General features: G+C 57.1%; 2 protein-coding genes across 2 annotated transcripts; both read left to right on the top strand.

Annotated features, from left to right (window-relative positions):
* Window positions 1–874: 874 nt before the first annotated feature.
* CD79B (CD79b molecule) lies at window positions 875–7,435 on the top strand. The gene is made up of 6 exons (XM_048314644.1): window positions 875–1,039; window positions 2,819–2,860; window positions 3,724–4,032; window positions 4,551–4,669; window positions 4,947–4,988; window positions 5,313–7,435. Exons 1-6 carry the CDS (start codon window positions 973–975, stop codon window positions 5,409–5,411), a joined length of 678 nt encoding a protein of 225 aa, XP_048170601.1. The 5' UTR covers window positions 875–972; the 3' UTR covers window positions 5,412–7,435.
* A 2,720-nt stretch (window positions 7,436–10,155) lies between these two features.
* LOC125330881 (somatotropin-like) lies at window positions 10,156–14,439 on the top strand. Its single transcript, XM_048314632.1, has 5 exons — window positions 10,156–10,262; window positions 11,161–11,324; window positions 11,968–12,084; window positions 12,431–12,592; window positions 14,186–14,439. Exons 1-5 carry the CDS (start codon window positions 10,253–10,255, stop codon window positions 14,384–14,386), a joined length of 654 nt encoding a protein of 217 aa, XP_048170589.1. The 5' UTR covers window positions 10,156–10,252; the 3' UTR covers window positions 14,387–14,439.
* The last annotated feature ends 1,258 nt before the right edge of the window (window positions 14,440–15,697 follow it).

Raw genomic sequence — 15,697 nt, 5'->3', positions numbered from 1 at the left:
TGATTCACACTTCTGTGATTTTAGATTTCTGGAGTCCCTGGGCTGCAGGGATGGGAGCTGGGGGACCCATCCCGCTGCACCCCATAACAAGCAACCCCACAAACATCCCCTATTCTTATCCCATCCCTGCTGCAACCCTTGGCTACGGGGCCAGCATCAATCCCTGCCCATCCCCTTCAGGCCAAACACCCTGGGGGGGACCTGTGGAGCTGGGGGGACACCCTGGGGGTGTCACCCCCATCCTGTCCCCACAGGGATGTGGCCAGGCAGCACCAATCCTGGGCACATCCCATGCTCAGCCCAGCTTTGGCATCCCCTGCTCTGCAGATGGGCTCACCCCCAGCTCCGCTGCAGATCCACACCCGTCCTGGCCACCTCCAGGGAATGTTGGCACGACAGGGAGCACAGCCTGGGGACACGAGGGTGGATGGTGCCCAGGGATGTGAGCATGGACAGTGCCCGGGGACACGAGGGTGGACAGTGCCCAGGGATGTGAGCATGGACAGTGCCCGGGGACATGGGGATGGATGAAGCCCAGGGACACAGGCTGGACAGTGCCCAGGGATGTGAGCATGGACAGTGCCCGGGGACCCGTGGCTGGATGGTGCCCAGGGACAGGAGGATGGCCAGTGCCCGGGGACCCGTGGCTGGATGGTGCCCAGGGACAGGAGGATGGCCAGTGCCCGGGGACCCGTGGCTGGATGGTGCCCAGGGACAGGAGGATGGCCAGTGCCCGGGGACCCGGGGCTGGATGGTGCCCAGCCCTCAGGCACGGCCGCCCCAGCGTCTGCACCGCATTCAAAACCAGCCCCGAGGGAAAGTCCCCGGCGGGGAGGATTTACATGAGCAGGAAAGGGGCCGTGCACAGAGCAGCAGCTCTGCCGTTTTTAGGCACTGGGCCAGGGCAGTGGGAGCAGCCGCTGTTTCTGCAGAAGCAAAGCGTGGATGTTTCCCTGCCCCGGGCACTGAAATATGGCTGATGTGGGCACGAGGCTCTGGCTGCTCCCGGTGACCCTCGGGCTGCTGGCTCTGCTCACAGGTAGGCACCAAACGGGGTTTGCACGGAGCCAGGACAATGCCCCGGGCTGTGTCCCCTGCTCGGGGGCTTGCCCCAGCTCTGCCTCTCGGGCCATTAATTTTAAGCTTTGTGCTGGTCTCTCCCAGCCCTGCTCTGTGCTGGGAGGCTCCCGGGGAGCCCAGCAGGGCACGCAGGGCTCGGAGCCCAGTGCCTGCCCGGGGTCTGGGTTTTGCTTCCCTCGGGGTGCGTTCTGGGGCAGGCAGGTGGCTTTGGCCGAGCGGCTGCAGCGCCGGCGTGGCTGGGGCTGCAGGTGGCAGGAAAGAAGGGTTGTTGAGGTTTTTTTAACCATTTATTGCTCTCAGAGGCCTGGGGATGGGGCTGGCACATCGCTGAGGCCATGGCCAAGCCACATCTCTGCTCTGTGGGGTTCAGTGCCCACAAGCGGAGGAGAAATGGGAGGAAAAAGGCTTTTAGGGTGATTTGTGGGGTCTGTGTGAACATCCCTGCGCTGTTCCCCTTGGAGAAGCAGCAGCAAAACCCAGGACGTGGCTCCCATCCCCTTCCAGCTCCTCTTGCCTGGTGCAGGGACAGCCACGAGAACCTGCAGAAGATCCCGCTCTCGGAGGGAAACGTGTGCCCACGGGACAAAGGGCATTTAAAGGGTTTCTGTAGTGGCCACACAAGTCCAGCATGGATTAGAGGCTGCAGGGTTTGAACTTGGCTCTCATGACGACTTCAGGGGAGGACGGGGGAAGTTCAGCCCACCTGTGGCTGCAGTGGAACTCCTGACTTGGAGGGGTGTGAGGGACCAGCCTGGTCCTCCTTTAGAAACACCAAGAGAACCTGGCTGGTGGCACTGCGGGTGACAGGGACACACACCCCATGCACAGCCAGGACAAAGGGCATCTCCCATCCTGGAAAAAAATGGAACGGGGCTGGAGGGGAGGATTTGCCTGCAGAGTTGTCAGTGCCGAAGGTGAACAGGGCAGCAGGGACCTGGAAGTGGCTCTGGGGAAATGAGAGGAGCCCCTGTCCAAGCCAGGAAGTCCCAGGGATCTGCAGGAGGGTGGCACAACCACAGGCTGGGGAATTGAACCTTTCTTCTTCTTCTTCTTCTTCTTCTTCTTCTTTTTCTGTTCCTTCTTCTCCTCCTGGGGAGGGGGAGGTTTGCAGGGGAGGTTTGGTGAATCTCCATCGAGAGGAGGGAGCTGGGCGCTCAAGCGGGGCAGTAAACAGGGCTGGGGCTTCCTGCCCAGCTGCAGCAAGAGGAACCAGGCCCAGGGGCACTGGAGCTGCAGGCAGGGCACCCGTGGGTGCTGGGGGGGTCCCCACCTCACCCCGCTTCCTGCAGTGCATGTCCCACAGCACCAACACACAGCCCTTGTCCCAGGGGGCTGCGTGGCCCCAGGATCTGTGAGCCCCTGGCCATTGCAGGGCTCCGAGCCCAGGAAATGCCAGCAGGGAAGGGTTTCTGGTTGGTTCAGAGAATGGAAATGCAGAGCTGGGAGTATCTGGAGCCTTCCCGAGAGGCGGCAGCCTCAGGGACATTATAGAGAGCAGGTTTCCCTGGGGTATCAACCAGGAAACAACCTGGAAAACTTTCAGGAGACAGGATGGAAACAGAAGGGTTTGTACCCAAATCTGCACTGCCCCAGGCCCTCTGAGCAGGGCTGCGTTGCTGCTCCTCAGAGCTCCGTCCCAGGTGGAGTGGGCACGAAGGGCCCAGGGCATGTCCATCCCCCTGGGGACACCCTCGTGGGCTCCTGGCCACGATCTCAGGGCCCTTCTCCTGTCTTGCAGGTGGGACCTCAGCAGAGAAGGACAACACCAGGAACAACACAGGTACCCTCAGATCTGCTGGGCTCTTCCCCTGCCTGTGTCCCCCAGGGTCCCTCCTGTCCCCTCAGAGCCGCTGTCCCACCACCCACAGGCCCTGCCCCACACAGAGGCCATTCCCAGGCTGTGACATCCCCAACCCTGCACCTTCCTCTCCCTCTGCAAGGCTGGCTCTGTGTCTTTCCTGAGCACCAACAGGTTTTCCCTCTGCATGGGTCCCAAGCTGGGACCAGCACTGGGCTTGTGCCACAGCACTTGTGCCATTGTCCTTGTGCCACCCACAGTGCTCTAGGGGTGACCTCTGCAACTCAAACAGGCTCTCAAAGTCACCACCCTGGGACTAAAACATGGCCAAAAAAATACAAAATAGAGCAAAAGGCAAAAAAAAAAAAAAAGTGGAAGCAAGAGAGAAACCAGCTGGGATTCCACCATCTGTAATTTTGGAGCTGGGATTAACTAAATGTGCCCAGAGAGGGGTGGAAGCAGGGCAGAAGTACTGGAGCGAAGCTACTCCCACGGAAAATTGGAGTTTCCATTAAAAGCAGACTTCCACCAAAAGCCTCAGATTTTATAGAATCCTGGAATATCCTGATTGGAAGGGACCCCCGGGATCAGCCAGTCCCAGCCTGGCCCTGCCCAGACCCCCCAACAACCCCACCCTGGGCATCCCTGGCAGCGCTGTCCCAGCGCTCCTGCAGCTCTGGCAGCCTCGGGGCTGGGACCATTTCCTGGGGAGCCTGGGATGAGGATAATTCACCAAAACCAAGCTGGATGCTCAAAAGCAGCATGGAAATGGGAAGCTCTTTGTTTGGGAGGTGCTGGGGGGGCTCTCATGGGGGTGGCCGCAGTGACAGCCCTGTCCCCTGCAGGTGACAGGTGTCCCCCGGTGCACCAGAACCCGCGGTACGTGGCCATCAGGAAGAACATGCCCGTCCACTTCATCTGCTACTCCCAGGAGCCCCAGACCATGAAGTGGTACAAGACAGCAGAGGACAGGAATGACTTCTCTGTGCTGGATCAGAGCACGCCCAGCTACAGCATCGAGAGGACAAACAGCTCCATCAACCTCACCCTCTTCAGGGCCACCTACGAGGACAACGGGATCTACGTGTGTGACAGGAAGGACCTGGAGAAGAAGGAGGAGCTGCACTCATGTGGGACAGAGCTGCGGGTCATGGGTGAGCGGCAGCTCCCCGTCCTCCTGCGCGCCAGGAGATGCTTTTTCTCCTCCTCTCCCATTTTCCCCTCCATATGAACCCCATATGGTGCTCCCACACCCCCTCCCCTCCCTGTGCTGGTGGGACCCTCTCAGACCCAGCTGTGGGTGCTCCATGGCACTACAGAGGTTCTGTTCCTCACTGCTGGCCCCAAGGAGCAGGAGAACCTCCCTGGGTCTGCCCTGGCATGTCCATCCTGCAAAAAACACCCCCCAGGGACATGTTCTTCCAACAAATCTGGTTTGTCCTGCTCCTGGTGACTGCTGGGTGCTGTCCAAGGTGTCCCACCCCAGAGCTGATCCCTGATGCCAATCCTGGGGGCAGCTGCAGGGCTCTGGTCTCTCCCAGTGCAGAGGACAGGTCACCCTGGTCCCCAGATCGCCCCTTGGTGACACACTCTGGCCGTGGCGAGCTCGTCCCTCTCCCTGCAGCCTGGCACAGAGGTGACACCTGGGCTCTCCCTGTGCTGTCGCTGCCAGGTACCAGCAGCATCAAGCAGGTCCAGAACAGGAACACGCTGAAAGACGCCATCATCATCATCCAGTCCATCCTGCTCATCATCTTCATCAGCATCCCCATCCTCATCTTCCTAGATAAGGTCAGTGGCAGTGCCTGCAGCAGAGGGGATGTCCCCAGATGCACTCACAGCAGTGTCCCACAGTGCATCCCAGGCACGCCAGTCCTGGGCATGGGATGGGGTTGGGGTTGTGGGTGGGAACGTGCATGTCTGAAGTGGGGAAAAAACCATCTCAGACGCTGTGTGGGACTCCATGGATTTGCCTGTGGAAGCGGTGGGACCTGGCCTGGAGGACCAAGGCTGGGAACAGGGGATCCTGGTGGGCGCTGACACCAACCTGTGACTGTCCTCTCTGTAGGGTGAAGAGAAGAAAAGCCCGGAGGAGGACCACACCTATGAGGTAATTAATGACAGCAGGACCTCCCTAACGTCACCGCAAGCCTTGACACAGGGGTGGTGCCCTTGCTGGGTGTGTCTGCTGGGGCCCCCTCCTTGGGAGGAGGATCTGGGCACCTTCCTCCCGAGTTACCCATCAGCTGTGACGAGCTGCCCCAAGGAGCACCCCGTGCACATCCAACATCCAAGCTCTCCATCCCCTCTCCCTGTCAGAAGCTGCTCCAGCCTCAGGGGGAACAGCCTGGGAGGGTCCCCAGCTGGGTGTCCCAAGGGATGTGCTGTGGCTGGAGCCTCCTCCCGTGTCTCACCCTCCTTGTGGTTGCTGCAGGGGCTGGAGGTGGAGCAGATGGCCACCTACGAGGACATCACTCCTTTCCGGGACGTGAAGGCCAAGTGGACAGTGGGGGAGCACCCAGGTGAAGAGTGAGGGGTCCTGCGCCCTCTGCCAGGCCCTGCCAGCACCCTGCCAGCCCCCGTGGGGACGGATCCCCCGGAGCACGGCTCTGCCTGGATCCCGGGCTGCTGTCCCAGGCTGCCAACACCTGCACAGCCCAGCTCAGGGCTGGGACCCTGCTGCCCTGGGGCGCTCACGTGTCCGGGCTGTGTACCCGAGGCTGCCCCGCCCCGGCTGTCGCTGTCCCTGCCCCGCTGACCAACCCCTAAACCTCTGTAGCAATTAGGAGCCACCTGTGATCCCCCCAGTAGCGAGCTGGTCCCACAGCCTGAGCAGCCCCACGCCCAGCACTGAGCTCCAGCCTGGTCAATGCCATGGAAGGACTGGGAATGAGGGGTCTCCTCCAAGCCCACCACCCCGGGAAGGACAGGACCAGGCACTGCAAGGACGCTGCCAGCAGCACCGTGTGGGTGTTGTGAGAAGCGGATTTGGGGCCACTCTTCAGCTGTCAAAGCCACGGATGTGTACACAGGCCCAGCTGGCAGAGGTGGAGGTGGAGGATCCTCCAAAAGCACCTCTTTTTCTCCAAAGACTACGGAAAAGCTGGGGAGAAAGGTCTCGCCCAAAGGCTTGCTGCTCCCCAGGCAAGAGCTGGCCCCTGTCACAAGGTCACCCCATGGTGAGGGACACTGTGGCCTCAGAACATCGGGGAAAGTTGGAAATTGTGGGACACAAACCTCCAACTGCTTTCGAAGCCCTAATAAAGGTAATGGGTAAATCCTCATCCTGCTCCATCCTGCCATGCCCCTTCCAGGGGTGTCCCATAACCCTGGTGCTGATTTCTTGGGAATGACGAGCAGCTTTTAGAGGGTCCAGCTCAGCTAGAAACCAAACTTCACCCCTTCAAACTTCCCCCTGAGGGCGGGCAAGGATGGAAAACCAAGAGCAGACATGAGGCTCCTGAGGGGGACCTCCACAGTCCCAAAACATCAGCTTGGGATGAGACAATCACCAGGATCCAAAGCAGGAGAATGAGGCCCAGGGCCAGCAGCTCCACTCTCAGCTACATCTGGTCTCGAAGGAGAAGCTCAAAAACATCTGGAGACTGGGTTTGTAATTAAATTATCTTGGTGTGGCAGCAGCAGCTGAGGGTGGTGGGCTCGGGGCCAGCTGGGCACCCAAACCAGGGCTGGGGGGGCACAGTGGGGTTGGGGGCTTGGCTGGACAAAGGTGACAAGGGCATTGTGGCTAAACTGTCCCCTCTCAGAGAGCCCAAGGCTTCTGTGCCCTGATGGTTCATGACATTTTGGGCTCCAAGCAGCTCCTGCAACTGCTCTGCCCCACAAAAACAGCCAGAGAAGGGTAAAATTCTAAGCAAAAAGGGCTTTTCAGAAGTAACAGGATGGTTCTTGTTTACCTTGGTGGAAAACTGGGATTCAGTTTAAACTGCACAAAACCAGCATTTTAAAATTGATTTTTACTAGTTCAATAAAACTACCCCAAATTAGTTCTGCCACATATATATATAAGTAATTCAGGCATATTTTACTTATAAAATTGGTTAATTAAAAAAAGGAGCATTCACACAGAGAGAAAAGAACTGGCTGTTCCTGGTTTCCACGTTTGCCAAGATTTTAAGACTAGCAGAGCTCATCCCTGCATTCCTTGTTTTCAGTTTCCAAATGGAAGAGGGAAATTTTTTCTGGCCTTCCCAGCTCCCAACAGACTCCTCAGATCTGTGTAAACAGCTCACTTAAGTGACTGAACAGAATGATACAAAAAATAGAGAAAATTTGCTGTTTGCACCTGGTGAGGAACCCCTGGTGTCAAAAGCAGTTTTGGTGAACCCAGTCCTGCTTTGCTGCTCCCTCAGCCCAGGGCTTTGGCTTCCTTTAAAATGCCAGAAGTAAATAAATATTTCTGTACTGTTGTTGGTTTATTTGAAATGCTTGGAGTAGTTTCTAAGCAGCCTGGAGATGGGGTTTGGTCTCATTCTATACTGAGAGTGGCCTGTGTTTAAAACACATTTAATGTAAATAAATATACCAAGATTTACAGTCCAGGCTCTGTATTTTGTCCTGATTCCTGTCACAGAATCATGGGATTACTCAGGTTGGAAAAGCCCTCCAAGATCATTGTGTCCCCCAGCACTGCCGAGGCCACCACTGACCCCTGTCCCCAGGTGCCACATCCACAGGGCTTTTAAATCCCCCCGGGGATGGGGACTCCACCCCTGCCCTGGGCAGCTGTGCCAGGCCTGGACACCCTTTCAGGGAAGGAATTTTCCCTCATATCCAACCCAAACCTCCCCTGGCCCAGCTGCTTCCTCTTGTTCTTGGGAGAAGAGATCGCCCCCCCCCCCCGGCTGCAACCTCCTTGCAGGGAATTGTAGGGAGGGAAAATCCCTGTTTCCCATTGGGGTGCTCAGGCAGGGTTGCAGTCCTGGGGAACTGAACCTGGCGGTTCAGCCTCATCTTTCCACATGAGTTCAGTGAAACCCGGCAGTTCCAGCTCCGGTAAATAACCCTCGTAAAGCTGAAATGGAATTTCCCCTCGGAGCAGTGAGTTAGGAGAGATAACCCCCAACACCCTGAACCCTCTGCAGAGCCGGGCTGTGGGCCAGCAGCAGCTCCTCGGTCGGGACTCCCCCCGGCTGGGGATCACCAGGATGCCGGGAGCGCACGGTGCCTCCAGGAAAAGCTGTTTCTCTTGTTTAAATGCAAGGGAAAGGTGGGTGGACACGGGACCATCCTGAAGAGAACTGAAGGTTTTCTTCCTCTTCCAAGGAATGTGGAAATCACGGCGTGTGACGCTGCTTTAGATGGGATGCTCTGGGTTGGAAATGCAGGAATTGGAGAGCCAGAAGATGGCCCGGCTGAGGTTTGAGAGCCGCTTATGCAACCGCGGCTGTGCCCGCGGCTGTGCCCGCCCGGCGCTCATCACGCGCTGCCCGCGCCGCTTCTGCCTCACTGACTGCCCAGACAGCGCCGGGGACAAACCCAGCCTCGGGGAGCCCGGCCCGGATCAGCCCGGCCCCTCCCGTGCTGGCTGCGGCACAAATTATGTGGATTTAGCACCGCTGTCACCGCCGGAGCTGCGCAGGACACGCAGGAGCTGCGGTGACACAGCACCGCCACCCAGGGCTGGGCTGCGAGCTGCGGCTCGGCTCGTCCCTCACCAGTGCTGGCAGATCTAAACACGACCTGGAGTAGAAAACACAAAAACACGCCCAGATGTTGCCGCTCCGGGGTGACGGGACACCTGATAGCGGCAGGACCCGCTGTTCCCTCTGCTGCCGGCACTGACATTTCCCTGTGACACCACCGCGTCTCCAGCAGCAACACCCGGGGGCTTCTCGGAACAGCCCCGCTCTCCCTCATGTTTATGGAGCAGCTCTCCACCCTCGGCTCCAGCAGCTCCAGCCGCTCCGGGGGTGATGCTGCTGCATGGAAACCGGAGCCACACACAGCAAACGCGGGGCCTGGGGGAGCCAAATGACCTCCCGACACGGGACAGTCCCTGAACACCAGACAAAGGCCAAAGCAGTGGCGGGGGGAGGGGGGGCTTTATGGGGAGCAAAAGTCCTTTAAGTACTCCCTAGAGCCGCCCATCCCAGGTTCTGTCTTGTTTTTCTCAAAAGCAGGGATGGATGGGCTGTGTCCTCTCTCATCCAAGGTCAGCTTGGCCGGGGCTGGGAGCAGCCTGGGACAGTGGGAGGTGTCCCTGCCCATGGCAGGGGTGGCACTGGGTGGGCTTTAAGGTCCTTTCCAACCCAAACCACTCCGTGATTCTCTGATTCTCTTCCCCATGTCCTCTTCCCCATCCTTCCTATCTCCTTTCCACACCATCCCCCTCCTTAATCCCATGGTATTTCACGTTTGCATCTCAGGCAGCAGCAGGAAGATGCTCGTGACCAGGTTTTCCCACAGCCTTGTCGAGCTGAGGATCAGAGAAAGCTCCCTGAGCTCTGGATTTGCACTGGGCAGGTTGGAATCCAAACCAGCCCCAGGGCAGGAGCTCCTTGTCACACCTGTGACAAACCAGCTCCCCTAAAGTGTTTGCTGAACTTCTGACATTTTGGGAGAAATTGGAAGCAATTCCTTGGCAGAAAGGGGATTCATCTGACGACATCCAGCCAGCTCTATCCCCATGAACAACAGAGAGTAAAACATCACAGAATTATGGAATCCTTTAGGTTAGAAAAGGTTTCTGAGATCATCAGTCCAACCATTCCCAGCACTGCCGAGGCCACCACTGCCCCATGTCCCCACGTGCCACATCCACACAGCTTTTAAATCCCTTCAGGGATGGGGACTCCACCACTGCCCTGGGCAGCTGTGCCAGGGCTGGACACCCTTTCAGGAAGAACTTCTCCTTAATATCCAACCCAAACCTCTCCTGGTGCCACTTGCCACTTGCTTTGAGCCAGAAATGTCCCGAGCTGGCCGGTCAGCCCCGTGAACTGCGGGCCAAGGCTGAAGAGCCAGGCAGCAACATCAGGAGGACACAACCAATTCCACCATGATCTGATCTGGGATGGGTCTTGCCGTGATGAGGAAACTTTTAATTGCAATAAACAGGAGAATATGGCGAAATCACGGAGCACTGGTCTCAGCCCGAGGCAAACAAAGCTCCCCAAGCTGCACATCTGTGAAAGTGCCTGTGATGAGGTAGCACCACCGTGAGCACTTGTGCATTTATGCAGGGGGAAAGTGCAGAGCTGTTGTTGTGAGCATGGACACACAGATCCATTTTAAACAGATCCATTTTAAACAGACCCCCTGCTATATAAGGGGGGCTCCACAGTTTCCTTCACCAGGTGAAAGGAGGAAACATTCACAACCAAGCCACACCTGAGCAACTCACCAGCAGAAATGGCTCCAGGTATTTTTTATTTCCGTTTTAAGGGATTCCCAGTGCTGGGTGTGTAGGGTGACAGGAGATGATGATGACGGGCTGGTTCTGTGGTGGGCTGCACACACTCCTTGCCATCCCTAAATTAAAATATGGCAACTTCTAAATCCATGAAAAAGAAAACATTTCCCTCCAGTGTGACTTTAATCCATGAATTAATCTTTAACCTAAAGTGGGTAAGGAGAGTGTGAAGAGCTTGAAGATCAAGCCCCAGTTATAATAGTTATTATTACAAATAATTGTATTATTATAAATATTGGCAGGGATATTAAAACTCATATTCCAAGCTTCAGACAGGGATGAGGATGATGTCTAATGCTTATGTCCAAGTCCTACAGGCTCCGGGGCATTCCCCCTCCTAAGGCTCTTTGTTTGAGATGAGCTTTGTGGTCTGTGTGAGCACAGGAGGCACCTGTGTTGGATGTCACGGGCTGAAAACCTTGAGGCTTGACCAAGATCCCCAAATCCTAAAGGTGTGACCCAGGGATCAAAAGCAGCTGGTCACAGGACAGGTGATGCCACCAGCTCTTGTCCCAGAGAGGGCAGGGACAAGGCCTAGGGGAAAACATGAATGTGTCAGGGAAAACCACAGGGACACCCCTTGGTTTTCACAGAGCAACCACAATTCCAGCCAGGAAGACGCTGCTGGTCACACTGGGAGCAGCCCCAGCCGCGAGGGCAGGTCCAGTGAAAGGGTCTCCCTCGATTTTGGGGAGGGCAGAGCTCACCCATAGTGTCCAACAGGGCACCAGGGAAGGTGAGCGTGGATCCAGCATGGGCAGAACAGGCTGGGAATGAATCCCCAGGTGCCACCTTGTCCTCAGAACAGTCCCCAGGGACTCCCAACACTTTCCTCTCCACTTTGCAGGGTCCTGGCTCTCTCCTCTGGCCATTGCCGTGATCACCCTGGGCCTGCAGTGGCCACAGCCAGCTGCCACCTTCCCGGCCATGCCCCTCTCCAGCCTGTTTGCCAACGCTGTGCTGAGGGCTCAGCACCTTCACCTCCTGGCTGCCGAGACCTACAAGGAGTTTGTGAGTGCTGTGGCCTCAGGCCACCTCCTCTGTTTGCCTGATGGCTCCAGGACTGTGGAATCCCAGAGAATTCCCAGCTGTTGGTGTCTTTGCCACCTCTCAGGGAGGAGAAAGAATCTTAACAGGATAGGGCAGGTTGTGTCCCAGCAGCCTGGACACTGTCACCTCTCTGTCCCCCCTCTGACTCCTCCTTGGGGCCATTCCCACCTGCGTCCAGACCCTGCACAGGAGCAGCTGGGAGGTGGCACAGATATTTTGCAGGACTTCCCTGTGTTGGTCACCTCTGTCCCTGGGAGGGTCTGAGAGCTTAAAGCCACCAAGTGTCTGCTGCTGCCCAGGAGCTGGCACGGGCTGTCCCTTTGGCACGGGCTGTCCCTGGGGATCATCTCCTCCTTGGGAGAGCCTGTCCTAGGTGTGTTCTGTGCCCAGCACCTTGCCCTGGGCAGAGGGAGACCTTCAGGGCAGCTGTTGTGCCAACACACAAACTCCTGTTTCCCAGCTCTCCACCCTGGCCAGAGGCACCTCCTGTCTCCCATTTATTCCTTGCTAAGAGGAATGGTGCAGGAATTCAGCTTGGGAATTCTCTGTGCTCTTCTCCAGTCCATGGGCAGCAGACCTGAGTGTATCTGGGATGTCTCCACAGGAACGCAGCTACATCCCAGAGGACCAAAGGCACACCAACAAAAACTCCCAGGTAGCCTATTGCTACTCGGAAACCATCCCTGCTCCCACAGGGAAGGAGGATGCCCAGCAGAAATCGGTGAGTTCTGACCTGGGGCAGGCACAGTCCTGTTTGAAGAGTCCCTACTGCAGGATCAGAGGGCTTCCACCTGTGAGACCTTCAGTGTTTCTGCCCTCCTTTCTCTTCTTTGCTATTTAAACCCTGCAGACTCCTCTGGGCTATGCCACAGATCATATTTCCAGCTGCAGGATGGGAACACTGCTGTCTGCACAGGACATGGGGCTGGGGGTGCCCTCAGCCCGCAAACCGAAGCTGCAGGAGCAGTGTCCCCCTCTGGGTCACTCCGGGCTGCTCCAGAAGGAGCAGGACACTTGACCAAACACCACACCTACTCACCTTTGACCCCTTCCTGCCTCAATTTCAGGACATGGAGCTTCTCCGGTTTTCCCTGGTTCTCATCCAGTCCTGGCTGACCCCGGTGCAGTACCTGAGCAAGGTGTTCACAAACAACCTGGTTTTTGGCACCTCAGACAGGGTGTATGAAAAGCTAAAGGACCTGGAAGAAGGGATCCAAGCTCTGATGAGGGTAAGTCCCGGCATGATTGTGGAATAACAGAGATCTCCCAGGCACGGGGCACCCTCAGGGATCCACAGACCATGAGAAATCTCCCCGCCTTCCACAGGGCATCCTTTGGACCTGGCTTCCCTTTAGATAACAAGATCATGACCCCCCAGTGCACAGGTCCCATCACTGGGGAGGGCAGGACACAGGACAGGTGTCACCAGCACTGCCACAGCCCTTCAGGGAGCAGAACCCACCAGGAATCGCAACCTTACCGATCCAAAATCTTTCCAAACCCAGCACCAAAGAATTCCCAGTTGCTGGAATCCACCAGACAAGCAGCAGCTCAATATTTGTTTCATCTCCAGGCAAAGTACTTTGAAACAGGGCAAATTTTGCAAGGTTTGCAACCTCACAACATTTTACAAACACATTTTTGTGCAGGGAAGGACTTGCTCTGATGTTTCCCCCTTCCATTAATACAACACCCAGGGAGCTGAGGGCTGGAGGGCGATCTCTCCAAGGAAGATCTTGTCAGAGAATCCCAGAATGGATTGGGTGGGAAGGGACCTTAAAGCCCACCCAGTGCCACCCCTGCCATGGGCAGGGACACCTCCCACTGTCCCAGGCTGCTCCAAGCCCCATCCAGCCTGGCCTGGGACACTGCCAGGGATCCAGGGGCAGCCACAGCTGCTCTGGGCACCCTGTGCCAGGGCCTGCCCACCCTCACAGGGGGGAATTTCTTCCTGAGGCTTAACCTGAATCTCCCCTCCTTTAGTTTAAAACCATTCCCCCTTGTCTTGTCACAATCTGTCCATGTAAAAAGTCACTCTCCCTCTCCTCTATAAGCCCTTTTAAGGTCTTCTTAATTTTGCGTTTGTTGTTTTAAATTAAGTTGCCCATTATCTGCCAGGACACCCTTCAGTTATGCTTATTCTGTAAGTTTATCTGCCAGCATCACCCTGAAGCTGAACTGTGAGAAATGAGCCTGGACAGTATTTGTATCATCACCTAGCAGTTCAGTAACCCTGCAAGTGAGGCCCTGTGAGCAAACACAGACCTTCTGTGCTGGAGAAAGCACCAAAGGAGTCAGGACCACTGCAGATTTTGCTCTCCATTCCATGTGTGCTTGGGCACTGGGAAGCCACACGCAGAAACGACACAGATCTTCCTATTTCACCCATTTATGACACTTTTTACTCCACCAAAACCATTCTGTTGCTGAGCACAGCAGGGCGAGAGGCTGATTCAAGTTCTCCAGCTGGAGATGTGGGGCTGGCTCAGAGCTTTGGGAAAGTCGGGGAAGAGAGAATTATTTGTGCACTTGCCCATCTCCTTGGCTGGAGGGGCTGCACAGACACCCTGCGATCTTGCCTTTATTCTAATCCCCCCCGGACACTCCTCCCTCCCCGCAGCCCCGCGTGTGTCCCTGGCACACCCAGCGCAGCATCACCCGCGGCACCCCCTCCACCTGTGCCTCCAAAACCACCCCTGAAATCCCATTCAAGAGCGGCGGGGAATCCCCCTGACCTCTCCCAGAGCTCGGCGGGAGGTTTATCCCTGGGAGCTGCCCCTGCCCGGGCCCGCCTCTCCCGGAATGTCCCCGTTGTCCCGCAGGAGCTGGAGGAGCAGGGCCCGCGGGGCGCGCAGGTGCTCAGACCCACCTACGAGAAATTCGAGCTCCACCTGCGCGGCGAGGACGCGCTGCTCAAGAACTACGGGCTGCTGGCGTGCTTCAAAAAGGACCTGCACAAGGTGGAGACCTACCTGAAGGTGATGAGGTGCCGGCGCTACGGGGAGGGGAACTGCGCCCTCTGAGCCCGCCCCGCTCTGGCGAGAGAAAACTGGAGAATAAAACCCGCTACTGCCCACATGAGTCTGGCTTTTGGGGGAGACGGGATGTTCGAGGGGGTGGGAGGGGTGAGGTGCCGCCAGGGCATGGGGGGATTTGGGGCTGGGGGTGGATTTGAGGCTGGGGGCTGAGGATTTGGGACCGGGGGATGAGGATTCGGGGCATGGGGAGGGGGATTTGGGGCTGGAGGGTGAGGGTTTGGGGCTGGGAGGTGTATTTGGGGCTGGGGAGGGGGGATTTGGGTCTGAGAATTTGATTGAATTTGAAGCTGCGAGGAATTTGGGGTGGATTAGGGGCTGGGCAGAGGATTTGGGACCGGGGGATGAGGATTTGGGGCTGGGAGGTTGGATTTGGGGATAGAGTTGGGGCTATGGGGTGGATGGGGGGGGCACAATTGGGGCTGAGGGGAGTGGATTTGCAGCTTTGGGGGGGATTTGGGGGTAGATTTGGGACTGGGTGGTGGATTTGGAACTGGAGGATGAGGGTTTGGGGCTGTGAGGGTGGATTTGCAGCTGGGGGGGATTTGGGAATGGATTTGGGGCTGGAAAGCAGATTTGGGGCTGGAAGGATGAATTATGGCTTGGATTTAAGGCTGGGGCAGAGTTGGGACTGAAGAGAGTGAATTTGTGGCTTGGGAGGGATTTTGGGGTAGATTTGGGACTGGGTGGCAGATTTGGGGCTGGGAAAGGGGATTTGGGGTCTGAGGAGGGTGGATCTGGAGCTGGGAGGTGAATTTGGAAGGAGCTGAGTCCAAGATGGTCTTTCTTGGTTGGTGGTGCTCACGAGGTGGGTGCTGGGGCCAGCCTTGGCACGAGCCAGCCTTGAGCAGAGGATTTTCCTGTCACTGAGTTTGGGAACACCACAGCTTCCCTGGGCAGTTTTGTGCCCAGAGCCTGCTCGCCTGAGCAGGTACAGGCACTTCTCAACACAAACCTCATGGCAAGGGGGGAAAAGCTGACAGCAAGGGAAGCCCTGGCCTGGCAGGGTCCTGTTTTGTTATTAAAGGAGCTGAAATGAGGGCACAGAGAGGCATCCCCAAATCCCCTCAGTTGTTGTAGCTCAGTCCCAGAGCTCAGCTCCATCACTGCTTGCTCTCGCAGTGTCATTTACTGAGACCCTGAGGTGCTTCCATCTGTCCCACAAAATGGAGGGGTTGCATTTTCTTGTCTGCTTGGAAGGAGCCAAGTCCAGGGTGGCCTTGGCTTCTCTGGAGCTGGTCCTGCCGTGAGCCAGCCCTGGGCACTGCCCAGGCTCCCCAGGGAATGGTCCCGGCCCCG

This window comes from Corvus hawaiiensis, chromosome 1 (genome assembly GCF_020740725.1).
Source record: "Corvus hawaiiensis isolate bCorHaw1 chromosome 1, bCorHaw1.pri.cur, whole genome shotgun sequence".
Taxonomy (NCBI): domain Eukaryota; kingdom Metazoa; phylum Chordata; class Aves; order Passeriformes; family Corvidae; genus Corvus; species Corvus hawaiiensis.
Note: the sequence above shows the minus strand (reverse complement) of the source record. Positions and strands in the feature narration are given on the sequence as shown.

Bases quoted from the DNA above. Each gene is read 5' to 3' on its own strand.
- LOC125330881 (XM_048314632.1), top strand. The intron at 12,085-12,430 runs GTGAGTTCTGAC...CCTCAATTTCAG, and splicing joins AGGATGCCCAGCAGAAATCG to GACATGGAGCTTCTCCGGTT. The intron at 12,593-14,185 runs GTAAGTCCCGGC...GTTGTCCCGCAG, and splicing joins GGATCCAAGCTCTGATGAGG to GAGCTGGAGGAGCAGGGCCC.
- CD79B (XM_048314644.1), top strand. From the start codon at position 973: ATGGCTGATGTGGGCACGAGGCTCTGGCTGCTCCCGGTGACCCTCGGG. The intron at 1,040-2,818 runs GTAGGCACCAAA...CCTGTCTTGCAG, and splicing joins GCTGCTGGCTCTGCTCACAG to GTGGGACCTCAGCAGAGAAG. The intron at 4,033-4,550 runs GTGAGCGGCAGC...TGTCGCTGCCAG, and splicing joins GACAGAGCTGCGGGTCATGG to GTACCAGCAGCATCAAGCAG.